General features: G+C 44.3%; 1 protein-coding gene across 9 annotated transcripts in view; it reads left to right on the top strand.

The window, feature by feature from the left end:
• Positions 1-17356, top strand: part of Dst (dystonin) — a 160740-nt gene that overhangs the window by 70078 nt on the left and 73306 nt on the right. For all 9 annotated transcript variants that reach the window (XM_059281384.1, XM_059281380.1, XM_059281377.1 and 6 more), the window contains 3 exons: positions 1105-1304; positions 2932-3427; positions 5451-6922. In XM_059281384.1, the coding sequence (XP_059137367.1) occupies positions 1105-1304; positions 2932-3427; positions 5451-6922 (2168 nt within the window). The remainder of the gene's footprint in view (positions 1-1104; positions 1305-2931; positions 3428-5450; positions 6923-17356) is intronic.

Below are 17356 nucleotides of genomic sequence, written 5' to 3'. Positions count from 1 at the left end.
TACCTTTGTAGCAGCTGGTTGATACTGAGTGAATTTACTAGAATGCTTGAGGGTAAATATGCAAGTCTGGAAGCCATTTGCCTAGAAATACTTGACTTTTTTTTTTTTTTTAAAGATTTGGGGTTGTGGTGTGGCTCAGTAATAAGAGAACTTGAGCTTCTCTCTCTCTCTCTCTCTCTCTCTCTCTCTCTCTCTCTCTATCTATCTATCTATCTCTTTATTGACTGTATAGGACTTTTAGAAAGAATGAGAGATCACAGGAACCTGATTGTTTTGAGGAATTTTAATATTTTTACCTTCTAAAATAAGTTCAAGTTGTTTTACTTATACTGGACTTAATACACAATTACTAGATACATAATGTTATAACAAAGACTAAAACAGTAGGTGTGGTTGGTTTGTGGAGAAGGAAGCTGAGACCTGTTATCATTTAGACTGAACATTATTAGGAAAGAGAGCCTCGGGACCATGGAGACCACGATCAGGCCTTGATGTGGGGGAGAGCACTAGAGGGAACTGAACATCACAACAGATGGGAAGAACCCACATGACATGGCAGGACCTTGAGATGAGAGAGCGTTATAGGCATTCTAAGAGCTGCTGTGGACAACATGAAGGAGAATCGGGCCTCCAGATAAAAAGCCCCTGAAGAAAGGAGATGTTTTGACTGTTACAGTCTGGGGCGCTTTGGCTTGCTCCCCCACATCCCCTCCAGCCCAACCTGTTGAGGTCTGTGTGATCCCAGCAGGGGCTGTCAGTCCTTGTCTCAAGGCAGAAACCGCAGGTGGTTATTGCTGATGTCTCCAGACTTCATCTCACAGTGACCAGCTTCCTAGAGTGGCAGGCTCTAGGAATACCTGTGTGGCCTCACACACTTAGAACTAATGTGAAGGAGAGTTACAAGATGTGGACGAGGACTGGAGATGTAGTTTCCTGGGAATGTACTTGCCTAATATTAAGGCCCTGGGTCTAAAACCTAATACCAAAGAGGGGAAAAAGGAATGACATCTGTTACATATCATTTTGAATCGCATGATTACAGTTTTCCAGTGGTGACATTAAATGTACAAAAACCAAATGCCACTGTCATCTTTTCTCTTTCAGATACCAAATGGCAAGAGCTCAACCAGTTAACAGTTGATAGGCAGCAAAAGCTGGAAGAATCCTCCAATAATCTAACCCAGTTCCAGACCACAGAGGCCCAGTTAAAACAGTGGCTTGTGGAGAAAGAGTTGATGGTCAGTGTTCTCGGACCCTTATCCATTGACCCAAATATGTTGAACACACAGAGGCAGCAGGTGCAGGTGAGTGCGATCTGGGAGCAGCTGGGGTACAGCCCCTTGACTTAGCAAGGCAAATGTTTTCAGTGTAAACACGTCAGTGTGTCCAGCGTGTATCTTCCTGCTGTGGGACATATACAGCAGGGAGACAGCCACAGTATTTCCCCTGAGCCAGCATGCGGGGCAAATCCTCCGCCCACCAGTTGGTCATATTGTTGTTGCAGACCCACTAAACATCAGGGGTCTCTGAGGAGTGAACATGATTGCCTGAGTGATGGTGATGCTGATAGATGTTTTGTATCATCCATAAAAGTATCCTTTGAGGCTGCATTCATTTTGGTGGAAACTTGAAAGCTCATGCAGTAAGGTCCTGAGCAGGAGACAGAGCTAAGTGGGGACAAGGACAGAGACTGAGGGCACAGAGGGGACCTCAGGACCTAAGAGTCTTAGTCATTCACAGATAAGCCCACAAGGGGAAAAACAAACATATTTAAGTCAGACAGAAGAGCACAAGGTCTGCTGTGTTTCCTGTTGTGTTTTCATGGGTGTGAGCGGTGGTCTCAGAGCAAAGAGGAGGAGGAGGAGGGTGACCTCAGAGCCGGGGGGCGGTGGTCTCAGAACGGGGAGGGGGAGGGGTGGCCTCAGAGCAGGGAGGAGGAGGAGGAGGAAGAGGAGGAGGAGGAAGAGGAGGAGGAAGAGGAGGAGTGGCCTCAGAGCAGGGAGGAGGAGGAGGAGGAGGAGGAGGAGGAGGAGGAAGAGGAGGAAGAGGAGGAGGAAGAGGAGGAGGAGGAGGAGCAGTGGCCTCAGAGCAGGGAGGAGGAGGAAGAGGAGGAGGAGGAGGAGGAGGAGCAGTGGCCTCAGAGCAGGGAGGAGGAGGAGTGCCTTTAAGCCAGATGTGTCACCAGGTCTCAGGGGGTTAGAGTTATGTGTTCTAGTTCATAACTGTTCATAATATAAAGAAAACAAAAAGATAAAAAGAAAGTATCTGGAGAAATATTTGCTTGTCATCTTAGCGGTCTGAAAAGAATAAATAAATATAAACATAGATTAAAAATATAAAATAATAAAAGATTAAGTACACCCCAAGGAAGACATTTGGGGGTCATTTCTAATGACAGTCACGATGAGCCTCTGCATTCTGAGCAATAAAATTTTATCTCTAAAGCTTTAATGATAAAGATTGTAAATGTCAGTAAGTCCACTATTAAAAAAAAAAAACTTTCATAAGCCAAGAGCACTTGAGCATAATAAACGGTTAACACTGCATTTTCTTCAATGTAGAATGCTAGGAAGTATTAAGCTAGCAAAAAAGAAAAGATGATTCAGGCAAGATAAACATGGCGTTGGTAATGTGAACCCAGTAGCAGTGTCTCCTGTGTATCTGGATAGTGTGAATGAGCATTTATTTGTTCATTTGCTGATGCTACAGTTTATATCATTCTTCTTACTCTTATTTTAAACAAGTTGTTAACTGTGAAGTACCGTGGCTCTTTAAATTGGTTTCGGATAATCGCACTGTCCTCAAAAACATTAAACAAAATTCAAAACAAACTAGAGAAGTTAGGACCATTTCTATGTGTTTGGATGCTTAAATTTATGTTTTCTCTAACTAATTATACAACCCTTTGTTTATTTTCTACGGTTAACCTAGATTCTGCTTCAAGAATTCGACACTCGGAAACCTCAATATGAACAGCTCAGAGCAGCCAGCCGGGGCATCCTGAGCAGACCCGGGGATGACCCTTCTTTACACGGAATTGTGAACGAGCAACTGGTAGCTGTGACCCAGAAGTGGGACAACCTGACGGGACAACTGAGGGACAGGTGTGACTGGATTGACCAGGCTATTGTCAAAAGCACACAGTACCAGGGCCTCCTGAGAAGTCTTTCCACTACCCTGAGTGAGCTGGATGACAGACTCAACAGCAGCCTCACTGTGGGCACGCTGCCTGATGCTGTGAACCAGCAGCTGGAGGCGGCCCAGAAACTGAAGCAGGAAATAGAGCAGCAAACCCCACAGCTCAGGGCAGCCCAGGCACTCTGTGAGGACCTGTCAGCGCTGGTCAAAGAAAGCTACTTGAAAGCAGAGCTGAGTAGGCAACTGGAAGGCGTCATGAAATCGTTTAAGGATATTGAACAAAAAACAGGTTTGTCCCTCTTTGTATATACCTGTTTCCTGGTCAGAAATTGGTACCTTGAATTGTGGTTCCCGAGCTCTTGGTGATAATTCATGACTGGGAATGGGCCCGGCTCCCCTGGGTACAGGTACACAAAAAGTTCCCCGGAGGGTCCGCACACACCAGAAAGATGTTCTGCACACAGTCCACACACAGCAAATGCTCTCACTCTGGGTGTTCCGAGTTGATCTTTTAAATACATAGACACTTCTACTGTGTTATATTGTCTTACTTCATCGGAAAAGTAGATGAATAGTTATTTGAAAGGCTTTGTTGAAGCACGATCCTAATTTAGTCTTAACAATAAAAAACCCAGAGTCAGATATTAGTGTAAAAGGTGAAAGATCAGAGAAGCAGAGCAGCCAGATACTTCTTACCTCTTTGAAATCTCAGATGGAATGGAGATTCTGTCTCTACGAATCCTCAGAATGAATGGGGCAGCCGGATCCTGTCCACCTGCCTTATATTCCTGTCTCCACCTCCCTAGTGCTGGGATCAAAGGCGTGCACCACCACCGCCTGGCTCTGTTTCTCTTTTAGACTGGTTCAATCTTATGTAGCCCAGGATGGTCTTGAACTCCTGATCTTCCTGCTTCCTCCTCCCAAGTGCTGGGATTAAAGGTGTGTGTCACCACTGCCTGGCCTCTGTGGTTAACTAGTAGCTGGCTCTACCCTCTGATCTCCAAGCAAGCTTTATTTGTCAGAACACAAACAAGATACCATACAACACTTTATGTCTTTAGCTCATCTGTTATTAATTTGTATGATGCTGTCACAGAAAGCTTTTCTAGAGAAATGTGTGGATTTCTCTATTTTCCTCACTCACCTGTAGCAATAATTCTGTGACAGACTTCTGGCCACTTACTAGGCACAGTGGAGTTCATGAAGGTCCTGCCAAAGGACAAGATTCACTGGTTTGTTCTGTTCCAGAAGTCCACTAGTTTCTAGGCCTTGCCTCTAGTCGGATCTGACTTGTCTTTTAATTGGTTCAGTTTTGTTATTGATTATAGCAACCATTTCAGACTTCTTTTACACACAGACAGCATAGGATAGTAGATAGAATCTGCATGTCTTGGTGTCCTGGCTCGATCTCAGAACTGAAGTACCTGGCAAAGAGTTTAATACCCAAGAATGTGGAAAAGTCAGAGGAATGGGGGAAAGTTGTATTTGATATGAAACAGTTTATTGATAGCACACACAAGACCTGCATAGGTTGAACCCAGACAAAAGCCCAGTGCTGAGAAGGGGATGTGTACACACAGTCCTCCCCTCACCAAGAAACTGTTTGCAACTGATGCGTTTTCTACCACGGAGTATTACTGGATAAATCAACCACATTCCAGGGCAGGGCCCATGCCTGGATGTAGTTGTCTACAAAAAACAGTCAATGGATGTGTGTGTGTGTGTGTGTGTGTGTGTGTGCCTGTTTGTGGGTTTTTGGTTGTTTTTTTTTTTTGTCTTCCTGATTTTCTTTTTTTCTGGTTTGTTATTGTTATTATTTTAGAAAGAGTAAGAAGAACTTGAAGTTGTGTGGGTAGAGAGGTGGGGAGGATCTGGAAGGAGTTAGGAAAGGGGGAAATATAATCCAAATACATTTATGGGGAAAAGGTGTTTTAAATAAAATTAAAAAAAAAAGAAGTGAGTGATTAAGACATCCAGAACTGTACCATTGTCATCTGTCTCAGGCTGACATGGAGAAGGCATTCTGAGAACAGGCCTGGTGTGTCATGTCCACACCTTGTACCTTCATTTTTACTATTCCCGTGGCTTTTGTTTTCACCTATAGCTGCCTTCTTGCTCTAGTTGCCTCATACTTTGTTTGTCTCTCCTTTTCCCCCTCTCCAGTAGCTCAAGTTCACTTACAGTTCCTAGAGTCAGTGCTAAAGTCTGCTTTAGGATAATTGCATACCATCACTTGGAGATTTTCGTTGACTTTTAGAGAGATAATGTTAAGAACGTCATGTAAAATAATACATTTGCGGTTTCCCTTTCAGAGAATCATGTTCAGCACCTTCAATCAGCCTGTGCAAGCTCTCACCAATTTCAGCAAATGTCTAAGGATTTTCAGGCTTGGCTTGACACAAAGAAGGAAGAACAAAGAAACTCTCCCCCAATATCAGCCAAATTTGATGTCTTGGAGTCATTACTTAAAGCTCAGAAAGACTTCAGCAAAACTTTCACTGAGCAGTCTAACATTTACGAAAAAACCATTGCAGAAGGTGAAAACCTGTTATTAAAAACCCAGGGGGCGGAGAAAGCAGCCTTACAGTTACAGCTTAACACGATTAAAACCAACTGGGACCGATTCAGAAAACAGGTGAGCGAGAGGGAAGACAAATTGAAAGACTCACTGGAAAAAGCCCTCAAGTACAGAGAGCAGGTGGAAACTCTGCAGCCGTGGGTAGACAAATGTCACCAGAGTCTGGACAAAGTCAAGTTCTGCCTGGATCCTGCTGAGACAGAGAACTCCATTGCCGAGTTGAAGTCTCTGCAGAAGGAAATGGACCACCACTTTGGTATGGTGGAGCTACTCAACAACACAGTCAATAGCCTACTCAGTGTCTGTGAGGTAGATAAAGAGGTGGTTACAGATGAGAATAAGGCATTGATCCAGAAGGTAGACAGGGTCACCGAACAGCTTCAGAGTAAGAAAGTCTCCCTGGAGAAGATGGCCCAGAAGTTTAAAGACTTCCAGGAAGTCTCCAAAGAAGCCAAAAGGCAGCTCCTGTGTGCAAAAGAACAGCTGGATGCCCATCACTCCCTAGGGCCCCAGGCCTACAGTAACAAGCACCTGACCATGCTCCAGACTCAGCAGAAGTCACTCCAGACCCTGAAGCATCAGGTGGACTTGGCAAAAAGGCTCGCCCAGGACCTCGTGATAGAAGCTGCAGCCTCAAAGGGAACCGCTGATGTTCTGTTGCAAGCAGAAACGTTAGCTGAAGAACGTGAAAGACTAAGCCAACAAGTGGACGAAAAGTGTTCTTTCCTGGAAACCAAGCTGCAGGGTATTGGCCACTTCCAGAATACCATCCGAGAGATGTTTTCTCAGTTTACAGAGTTTGACGATGAGCTGGATAGCATGGCTCCAGTGGCGAGAGAGAGAGAAACCCTGAAAAAGCAAAAGGCAGCCATACAGACCTTCCTGAAGAAACTGGAAGCCCTCATAGCAAACAACGGCAATGCCAACAAAACCTGCAAGATGATGCTGGCCACAGAAGAAACCTCTCCTGACCTCGTTGGAATCAAAAGGGACTTAGAAGCTTTGAGCAAACAGTGCAACAAGTTGCTAGACCGAGCAAAAGCCAGAGAAGAGCAGGTGGAAGGTGCCACTGAGCGGCTTGAAGAGTTCTACCGCAGACTGGAAGAGTTCTCCACTCTGCTCCGGAAGGCCGAAGAACACGAAGAGTCGCAAGGTCCCGTGGGGACGGAAACCGAGACAATTAACCAGCAGCTTGACGTGTTTAAGGTAGGGAAGTTTACGGTTTTTTCCCTGAATGTTTTTATTGTTAAAGGAAGCTTCTAATTAGTATGGAAAGGCAACTTTCTGGGTTTGTTGTTGTTGTTGTTGTTTTAACCTTCTAGAATGACTGGCATATAGTATAGAAGCCTGGATGAGGATATATGATTATAGTCAGATATTGCAGGGCGGTCCCAAGGCCTAGATGGTATCACTAAGTCAAAGAGAACTTGAAGAAGTTTCAGGCAAGCTTGACCTGACCTCAGTGGAGTCATTTCTGATGCCATTTATAGCTGACATCTGTAGGGACCAGAGCTGTGTTTTGAATTAGGCTTCAGATGTTTGTCTCCCAGAATTTTCTCTAGTGATAAATTACAGTCTTTTCCCATCCTTTCTCTTTTAAATGACTCTTCTCATCCCTCTTAATTTAATTTCTTCTTTAAACTTTTTTTTTCTTGTAGGAGTTTATATTTTTTAAAGGCAGTATGGTATTTCATGTTGTAATCCTAGTTTTATACAGATCTTAGCCTCATGCCTGATGTGATTAGAAGTAAATTGTTTTTGATTGGACCAAGCCATGTCTGCCACGTGATAGCCCCAATGATGCTTAATCAGTGGAATACTACGTTAAAACACTGGCTGTTTCAGGGTCTTTGGACTTGGGTCCATTTATGTCAGTGAAAGCAGAAGCATGGTATAAGGATAGGTTCATTTCTGGAAACAGGGATGTCAAGCATCCTTAACAAACTATCAAGCATGTGCTGTTTGTGTGCCACAAACCTTTTGAAGTTGTCATGGGTCTTGTTCTGTTTATGAGATGTGTTTTACTTTCTGTCAAAGACTAGTACAGGGATTTTGCACCACTATCCTCTATGATAAAGGAAGACCAGACAGAACCAAGATATGTAAAACCATAGGCTGGGCTCTCAGTGTAGAGCATATGAGAGACCTCGTGTTCAATGCTCAGGTTCAGTTGTTTCCCATGGAAAGAATAGAAATTAAGTGGACTTCCAAACTTTTTTGTTGTTGTTACATCTGGTATACTGTTTCCTTTGCTTGTCTTTAGTAATGGGACTTAAGTGAGTGAACTCTGAAGATAACTTTGAATATCTATAACCACTACTTGCTGTTTATTGTTGGCAGACGTTTTTGTCCCACCAGCAGCTCCCAAATAAACACAATGAGGCTCATATTAATTAAAAATGCTCGGCCAATAGCTTGGGCTTGTTACTAGCTAACTCTTACATTTATGTTAACCCATATTTCTTATCTATGCTTTGTCATGTGGCTTGATACCTTTTCTCAGTACAACATGCACATTTTACTTGTCTGCGTCTGCTGGCAACTCTCTGACTCTACCCTTCTTCCCCCACAGCATTCTCAGTTTGGCTCTCCCACCTAACCTTATTGTGTTCAGCTCTTGGCCAGTCAACTTCTTTATTAAACTAATCACAGTGGCATATATTCATACAGTGTAAAGGACTATTCCACAGTTTATTACATGCCTTGGGAGCACAGTCCATTTGGGATTTAAAAATCTGTAATTCTAAGAACTGAGAAGACACAAACATAGATGTCATTTGTTTGTGTGTACCCTAAAAAAGTAATAATTGACAGCAAGTAGTAGGTGTGTACCTTAGGTTTGGTCTGTGTCAAATACATTGCAGTATCAGCCATGCAAAGTAGATGCTGTTCATCCCCTAATTATTATACAGGCCAATGGATGTTGGTGATTTGTTGTGTGACTACACAGGTGATAATATCACAGCCTGGGTATTTTGGTGAAAGTCATACAATGCCATATGTCAGCTGTATTCTTTGTGTTTTAGACCTGATTTTCCTCTGGAAGATTTTCATATTGGCTTTGTTGTAGGCCTAAGTTATGAACCTGAGTAACAAGGCACCGTTACCGTTCATTTTGGTCCAAAACATCAGGAACCCCCACTTAAGAACAGTGCGAACTCAGTGTGTGTGAAGCTGGCGTGGTGTCCACGCTGGGAGAGCTGGGATAATGAGCATCCCAGGGAGTGTGCTGGGGGTGAGGCGGATCCAGACAGCTTGTCCCCTTAGTGCTTGTCTCTGTCTCTATTAGAGCGGCAAAGGACCCTGCGTGTAATGCAGATCTTAATTTAGTTTCTGTTGGGTCTTAGTCTTTTGTGGAATTATTTTCAATATATTTCTTGAAAATTTAAAAACCAATTAAGTGGAATAATTTACATTGCGTGAAAAGCCAGGCATTATAGTGTCTAAGAATGAAAACAGAAAAGCACTGGGGCTGGGCCTATTTTCATTATGAACTTTCAAATATAATCCAGTTTGACATTAATCCACCAAGTGGCTTTCCTTCCCCCTGATGTCACGGATAAAATCCTGTGATGGTTTTTCTCAGCACACAGTGCACTGCTTGAGAGCAGGACGGAAACTTAGTGGTCATTAATTACCACATGACTTGCCGGTGGGGAGCCCGACATTCACCTCATGTAGTGTAGACTGAAGTACAGAGCTCCCTGCCCCCTCCCCGCAAGGAGAGCTGAAGAATTGCTGTTAATTTTGACTTTGTTTTTAAAAAGGCAAAATTTATTTATGGTAAAAATATCAACTCAACTATAATGACTTAAAACTTTTTATTCTAAATCAAACATTCCAATCCACTATCAATCAAAAGAAGATTCCAAAAAAATTGACAAAAGACTGATGCCTCTTTAGTTAGTGCCAGTTTTTAAACTGTCTGTTTGATTTCTTGGGCCTCCTGTTTGCAGAACCCTAACTCGGGATTATTTTCAAATGAAAGCTATGTTAAGTAATATAGATGCACACATTTGTGTGTGTGTGTGTGTGTGTGTGTGTGTGTGTGTGTGTGTGTAATTTATTTACTTATCTATTTGAGGCAAGGTCTCACTGTCATCCTGGCTGGCCTGGAGTTCGCTATATAGACCAGTCTGGCCTCCAGCTCACAGAGATCTGCCTGCCTCTGCCTCCTGAGTGCTGGTTTTAAAGGCGTGTGCCACCCCTGCCCAGCATTCACATTTTTGTTTAATGAAACAGTTATGTAGCTGGCTACAGTATGTACAGTGGTCCCTGTGATGTCATTAGCAGTCAGTCAGATCCTCTCATCATCATAATCAGTATCACCACATGAACTGTTGATTTCACATTGATTTCAGTGAAGATCAAAGACACTGAACAATTAATATGTAGTGTCCCATCTTAGCTAACTCTGGACCCCTACCTCTCTCTAGTCCATGGCAAAATGATATAAAACAAAATACACCTAGACCCTGCTTCCTGTTCATTCTTGCTGCTCTTGCTGCCTCCTTTGTAATTTATTTTTTCCACACAAGTGTCTCTGTTACAAGTGGATATGAACTGGCGATTCTGTTTTCAAAATGGAAATAACATTTCATAGAACAGAGAATTTTTAAGTCAAGTTGAAATCAGAGACATAGACCAGAACATGCAGTTATGCTATAATAACTTTAGTCTGGTCCAGGTGTAGGCATTATCTAACCCAGGCAGTATTTGAATATTGGATAAATAAAATGCAAAATATAATGGCACTGGAGACACCAGGAAGTTTGCACACAGATTTCTTAAAACACTGGTTCAATGGCCCCCATACAACTACTGTGATGTCACCATTATTTTTAAAGGTAAAATTAAAATGTCCAGAAAGTGTGTTTTAATAGTAGTATTCACATTGTTAGTAGAGATCAGAGATGAATAATCTACCCATTTGTGTTGAGAACAAGGGGAACTAGATAACTCTAGTTTAGGAGAGGTTTGGGGTAAGGGACATGTCTTGGTGGACTGGTTTCTGTTACAGACCGTCAGCCAGCAGGCTGTGTGCCTTCCGTCAGTATTTACAAAGGTGAAAACATTTTCACAATGGAAACTACCCAGAAGAACGGGCTTACAGGAAGATCACATTCTTTAGCCACATCAAAGCAGCCTTTAGGATTTTAGGATGAAAGAATACCACATCTGGTGGGTGAGACGGAAGCTCCTAGTCCCCGTGCGGAGATCACGCTTTCACGTCTAAGCTGATGAAGTCTTGCCAAACTCCATGTTCTGATCCACCCTAAGTGGGCCTAACACATGGCTGCCCGCTTCCCTCCACCACATAAGGAACACACAGGACAAACCATCAAAGGGAGCTTGAGGGCTGGCAAGATGGCTGCTCTGGGAAAGGCCTTTGCCACCAAGGCCTAGTGTCCCAAGTTTCACGTGGTGAAGGGAAGAACCAACTCTCATGGGGTAACCTCTGACCTCTGTGTGCATGCTGAATCACATATTCTCCCCCCCCCCTTCCCTGTGCACGTGCACACACACACAACGTAATTTTGTTTAAGGAGCTTGGCAGGGAGGGACCTCCTTCTGGGTTTGCTGATGATGCCGTGATTGTGCACATGGCTCTCTTCTGTCAATTCATTAAAGATGAAGGGAAAAAGCAGCTTTTTTTTCGAGACAGTTTCAGACAGGGTTTTTCAGAACAGGATTTAGTTTTCATTTTGTTGTTTTTGTTCTTAAGTGAATTATCTGTTCCAACTTTAAAGTGATCATAAAAACTACCCACTACAGTCACTGTAGTCCTTCCTTAAATAAAAAGAGAGCTCCGTAAGTATTTAAAGCGGGAAGGTGCTTAAGTCTGAGTGTGTGTATCCAAGTGTGCAAAGGAGAACAAGAGACAAGAAAATATGCTTTTGCTTTTTTAATATGGAATTATTATATATCTGCTTCTTGATAAGAAATTTTGATGGGCAAACTTTTTAAAAATTTTTATCATGTGGTTGGGTACGGTGTCTCATGCTAGGTTAGCCCTGTACTCCTGACCTAGGTTCCAGCCTTCTAATCACTGAGTAAATATTAATAGATGATATGCAAATGAGCAGAAAAGAACCTAGCATGTCAGCTGAAAATGTCTGGACCGACTCTCTCTCTCTCTCTCTCTCTCTCTCTCTCTCTCTCTCTCTCTCTCTCTCTCTCACACACACACACACACACACACACACACACACACACACACACACACACATCTGTAATCGTCTGAAGGGCAAGATTACATTGTTTCTCTTATCCCCGTTTTGATAGGGAAAGTGTTTTCAGATTTTGCCTGGCTCTTGCTCTCTGAAGGAAGTTGAATAAGGTTATTAATGTGTGTGCTGTTTTTGCTTGCTTGACGGCCTTTGAAAACATGAGATTTTAGATATTTCATGTATTTATTTCAATTAGTAAGATTTATGTATAGATGACTGTCTTCTGTGCAGGATATTTTTAAGCACCTAGGAACCTCACTGAAGGTGGGACAGATGTGTGCTGCTAGTGCTGCAGTTGTTATGGGAAGGATGATGAGTGTTTGTTAAAGAGGCTGCGGACAGTTTGCATCAAATCAGACACCAAACACTTAGCGCTTTGCAACGTCCTCCTCTGTGCTGCTTCCTGTTAACCGTGAATTACCTTCCAAGGAAGAAGCGGCGGCTGCGTACTTGGAGGACTGTGCTCAAGCACTGCCATCATTTGTGTGGCGCTTTTGAGTTTAGAGACTGTAGGGTACTCACAGCTTCCTTCAGCTAGTGGCTTGTCTACTTCAGAAAGAACAATACAAAATTGTTGCTCTCCATGCCTGTTTCATAACTGCAGCACAAAACTCCTATTCCTCATCTGGTTTCTTAACCAGATTTCAGGAACTGTTGGGCCAAGAGAGAATTTGGTCAGTTTTTCTAGATAATATAGTGTGTATTTACATATTTTCCACTTCGTGGTGTAGTAAACATAATGTCTCCAGTCTCTCAGATCTAAAATTTCCATGTTTTAAGTTTATAAAATTAGCCTTTAATGACTTCCCTTAAAGTGATTTGTGGCACTTGGTAATAAGATTACTTGCAAGACTTTCCCTTGAAAGGATTTCACTTGAGAAGTTATGAAGAGACAGCAGGGTGCTGTTTGGCGTATGGTTCAGTTAGCGCTGATTGTAGACGTGTCTGAGTAGACAGCAGGGAATTTAGCTTGGTCGTCTCGAGACGTAACGTGGCTACGTTCCATCTTGAAAGCGGCACTGTGATTTTGTGTGTGAGCAATCAGTGTTGACTGTTTAGAAAATCCCTCTTACCCAGTGTATTTTTCTCTCATGAAAATGTGAGTGCCCTAACAATTCATGATCGGTATGTAGCACAGCATAACATGTCCTGATCTCATCAGCAGTGGGGACTATCACTTTTGAAGTAGCTACATAGATCAAATAGAAGATGAAAGACGAGCCAGTGTTTGACCTTTATGTTAGTCTACATGTAGCTTTCCATGTGATCTCAAGTAACACATACATGTGAATTATTGCTAGACATCTCAAAACACTGCAAATGATACAGTAACTAACTGGAACCAGAATACAATAAGCTGAAATCACTAAGGTGATAAGAATTCACGCTCACACATAATCTGCTAGAGCACATTTTCCCGAGGTGCTTCCTGCTCCCAGACTGTGCTGTGCCCATTGTATTGTCTTTATTTCCCATTACGCTTTAAGATGGGGACGGGCCGTGATGACATGATGTCATTTCCCCAGCGCTTGCTTTGAATGCTTGAATTTAGCGATGAATTATCTATGAAGTTTTTACAATGCACTGCCTGTCTTAAAGGCAAGTTTATATGTTTCGCTCAGCCTTTCACAAGGATGGGTTAATACTGTGCTAATGACTCAGCCTAAGGTGGGCTGAGTTAGGGCCGTTCTTTATGAAAAGTTGATAAGGACCTTACAGTGTGGAGAAAGGTACTGTCCCGGATTTCATGGAAATGATCCCTACTTCTTTGGGTAGATAGCATTCTATGCTTCTAAGGTGGTGGGAGTTTGAGAACAAGGCCCTTGATTTCTACTCGCTCCCAGCCTTGGAGTCAGTGTGGTGCTCCAGCATGGTAGCTGTGGACACATTTTTCCTTTCTCTGTGCTTGGACACCACAGAATCATGTGCTGGTTGAAACCTTTCAGTTCCAGACCATGACATCAATGTTGGGATGTCAGTGGACATTTTAGACCTGATTTTTCTGTATGAATGTCTGCATAAATGTGCTTTTCACCTTAAAATGATAACCACATCCTGAGCTGCATCTAGTAATTGTTGGCTGTGAGTTCCAGTTGTGAAGATATTTTAATTCAACTTACAGGCTTATGAAATATTTTTGGGATACCTAAGGTACAGAAGTCCCCCCCCCCCAGCATTTTTGTAAAAATCCCAGGGATATACCACAACTGCTTTCTTCATTTGGGGGTCAGCACCGTTTTGTTCGTGAATGATTATTTTATGAGATTTTTTTTTTTTAAGAGTCTGCCTGCCTTTGTAGCTAGGTAGTTTTCTGGCAGCGTGGCTTATTTCATACAAGAATGGATAGAGTTTATTAAATAATTCTTGTCATTTCTGCCAAAAAGGCTAAGGTTTGGCTTGCTGAACAGTATTTTTGTAAGAACATTTGCTGAACAGATAAAAATCTGTAGATGTGATTTTATTAAGTAACCAGTCAGTTTCTAGGCTCCCTGTTTGCCTGGGCCTTGCGTTAATCTCAAGAGGTTTGTGTGTGGATATTAGTAACTACAAATATTCATGTCAGCAGTGCTGGGGCGAGGTGCCCTCAGGGGTCCATGACTGCGGAGAACAGTCAGTTTTGAACTTGGGCTTTAAAGAGGAATGATAAAAAACACGCGACTTCAAAGTGGGACTGTTGGTCCTGCTTCAGTAACTGATTCGTCACCGCAGGAGAGCAGTGGTTTCAGCTGAAGGACAGGGACCTGGCCGCCCCCACCCACTCCGCTCCCAAGCCCACCCCCCAACTTTCATTTAGCCGTGAGCCCGGGGTGGGAATGACTGTCCCTGGGCCGCCGCCGGTGTCAGGTTCTGCCGCCGCCGCTGCCCTTCGGGTCCCGCCGGGACTTGAAGCCGGGAGGGGTTTCGGGATATCTGAACCCGGCTGCCCTCTCCCAGCTGCAGAACCCGGCCGGCTCCCCGCTGATGTCACCAAGCTGTTGCCTTGCAGCCTCTAGGCCTGGAGATTCCTCCCCCTGAAACCGCTCTGGGCTGGGGAAGAAGCCGAGTGGGCAGGATGACTGCGAAGTTAAGTCACGGGAGGGCGTAGCGGGGAGCGGAGCGGAGCGGAGCGGAGCGGCGCGGCCGCCTGGGACTCGCGCCCTGGACCGGATCAGATCGATGCCGCCGGGGCTGGGTGTGCTGCGAGGCCCCGCTGCCCTGACGCTGCCCGAGCCCCGGCGGGAGCGGCCGCAGACTGCCCTGGCAGAGGGCAGCGGCTGGGGCTTCGGCTGCCTGCGAACTGCCTCTGCCTGGGAGGAAGCCCGGAGCTGGAGCTGCAGCCGCCTCAGGTGGAAGAAGCCTTCTTCAGGAAGACCAGATAAGAGTCCCCGGGAAATTTTTTTTAAAGAGAAGCTTTGGACATGCTTCTTGACGGTCTAATGGTTGCTGGGTTTTACTGCCCTGACCTTTTTTCTTTTGGGTAATTCTGGATAACCTCAAAGAAGCTTAATATGGGAAGAAAGACTGCCTGTTGGGCCGAGTTTATTTATATATGGCTCCCCCTCCCATTTAAAAGAAAAATTTAGCTTTTTTTACAACATCAAACTTAACTTATTTTTCTCGGAGAATCTGTTCTGTGCCTTCCGATCCGAACAATACATGGCTCTTGTGTTTGTCTGCGTTTCTGAAGTTTGTCTGTAAAGGACATGGAGTTTTGCAAGCCATCTTTTAAGTGGATTACAGTCAACCAGAGTTCTGCCGAAGTTAACGTTCAGCCTGTTAAAATGCTTGCTCGTTTGGAAACTTTAATCTGGAAACCTCACGCAAAATTAGACTGAAAGGAGAAATGGACTCAGAGTGGAATGTTCTGAGTGTTTAAACCACCATTAGCTGTGTGCTTGTTTTTATGGGCTTGGGAGTGAGTGAAGGGAGCTTTGATAGAGTTGCAGGAGGTGGCAGGAGCTAAACTCTGGGTCTTGTTGCACTTTACTTCTTAGAAGCAGGTTTCACAGGGATGCACTGGTGATGACCGTGAACACCTCAGTCACTATGCCTTGTTATTTATGCCTTTATGCTGGACGCACCACAGCTCTATTCACAAGGAGACCTTCTCGGAAAACGTTTTACTGTATTTCTTCCTTCGGGTGTCAGAAGCTGCAATATTTGTTTTGACTCTCTGGAAAATGGGGAAGCCACTCAGCAGACCAGACTGTTTACGCCAGAATCCTCCATGTGTCAGGAAGGGTGAGGAGGAAGAGGACCTGAATATTGAGGACTGTTACGTCCCCCAGCGGTCGATCTATGACACAGTTAGACTAAACGAACAGATAGACTCAGGTTCCAAAGGGAGCCTGTCATCCAGGCATTTTACAGAGCGGACTTTGCCCTACAGTCACCGGACACTGGATGGTAGCTCTTTGTGCTCCAATGGTGCCCTTTCCTCTTCCAGTATATTCGAGCTGAGAGGTCGGGAGGCTAATAAACTAGATGAAAAGGCGATCTTTGATGCCCTCAAACTCAATAGTGACGTCATTCGAAACACCGGTCCGCCCAAACCCAAGTCTCAAGCAGAAAAGCGAGAGCACAGGAGGTCATGGCGGATGTTTGTTCCAGCCAATTTTATGGATCATGCAAACAAAAGTGAAAGTCCTTTTCTTGAACCTACTGATGTGTCAGATGCTGTTACCAAGGCCGGCAAGGGCAGATGGGGCACTAATTCTCAGACCTCAGAGGAAGATGACTCTGGTTTGTGTAGTCCCCCCGCAGAGAAAGAAGAAAAACAGGGCACTTTAAGTGGAGACCGGCCACAGATTAGAAGCCTGTCTTCTGCTGAAGATATTCATATATCAGAGCAATATAGGCCACTTTTTTCTGCTGACTCTATCAGTGAGCAGAAGATCCCCCTGCTTTCGTGTCGAAGTCCCCACCCGGATGACAATGTCCAGGTGATTCTGCAGGATGTTTCTTCACCCCAGGGGAACAAATGTGTGAATGGGCCAAGGGCGCCCCATGGTGAAGATGGCTGTGTGCAGAGCCAGCTGAGAGAGAATACAAAGTGCAAGGCGTTAGTCGTGCCGAGAGGTGGAGAACACGAGTGGACTTCCCACTCTGAAGAAGAGGAGACACCTTTCAGACAAGGGGAGTCCCAAGTCACGGCACACAGTAGGGAATGTGGGAAGGAACCCCTTCAGGGTTTAGAACTCTCTCCCGCAGACCTAGCAGAGCGGCATGTAGACTTTGGTAACATAGGTTTGCTAGAAAATGTGATACTGTTGACCCAATATGATTCAGCCGAATGCAACATGGCATCCAGGGGTGACGTAGAGGCCCCCTTTTCTGCCCAGGAGATGGCGGTGACCCAGAAGAAAGGCTCCCGCCAACTCATGCCAGTAAAAAAGAAAACAGGGCCCAGAAAAACGGGGGTCCAGGCAGG

Source organism: Peromyscus eremicus, chromosome 16_21 (genome assembly GCF_949786415.1).
Source record: "Peromyscus eremicus chromosome 16_21, PerEre_H2_v1, whole genome shotgun sequence".
Lineage (NCBI taxonomy): Eukaryota > Metazoa > Chordata > Mammalia > Rodentia > Cricetidae > Peromyscus > Peromyscus eremicus.
This window is presented reverse-complemented; position numbering and strand designations above follow the sequence as displayed.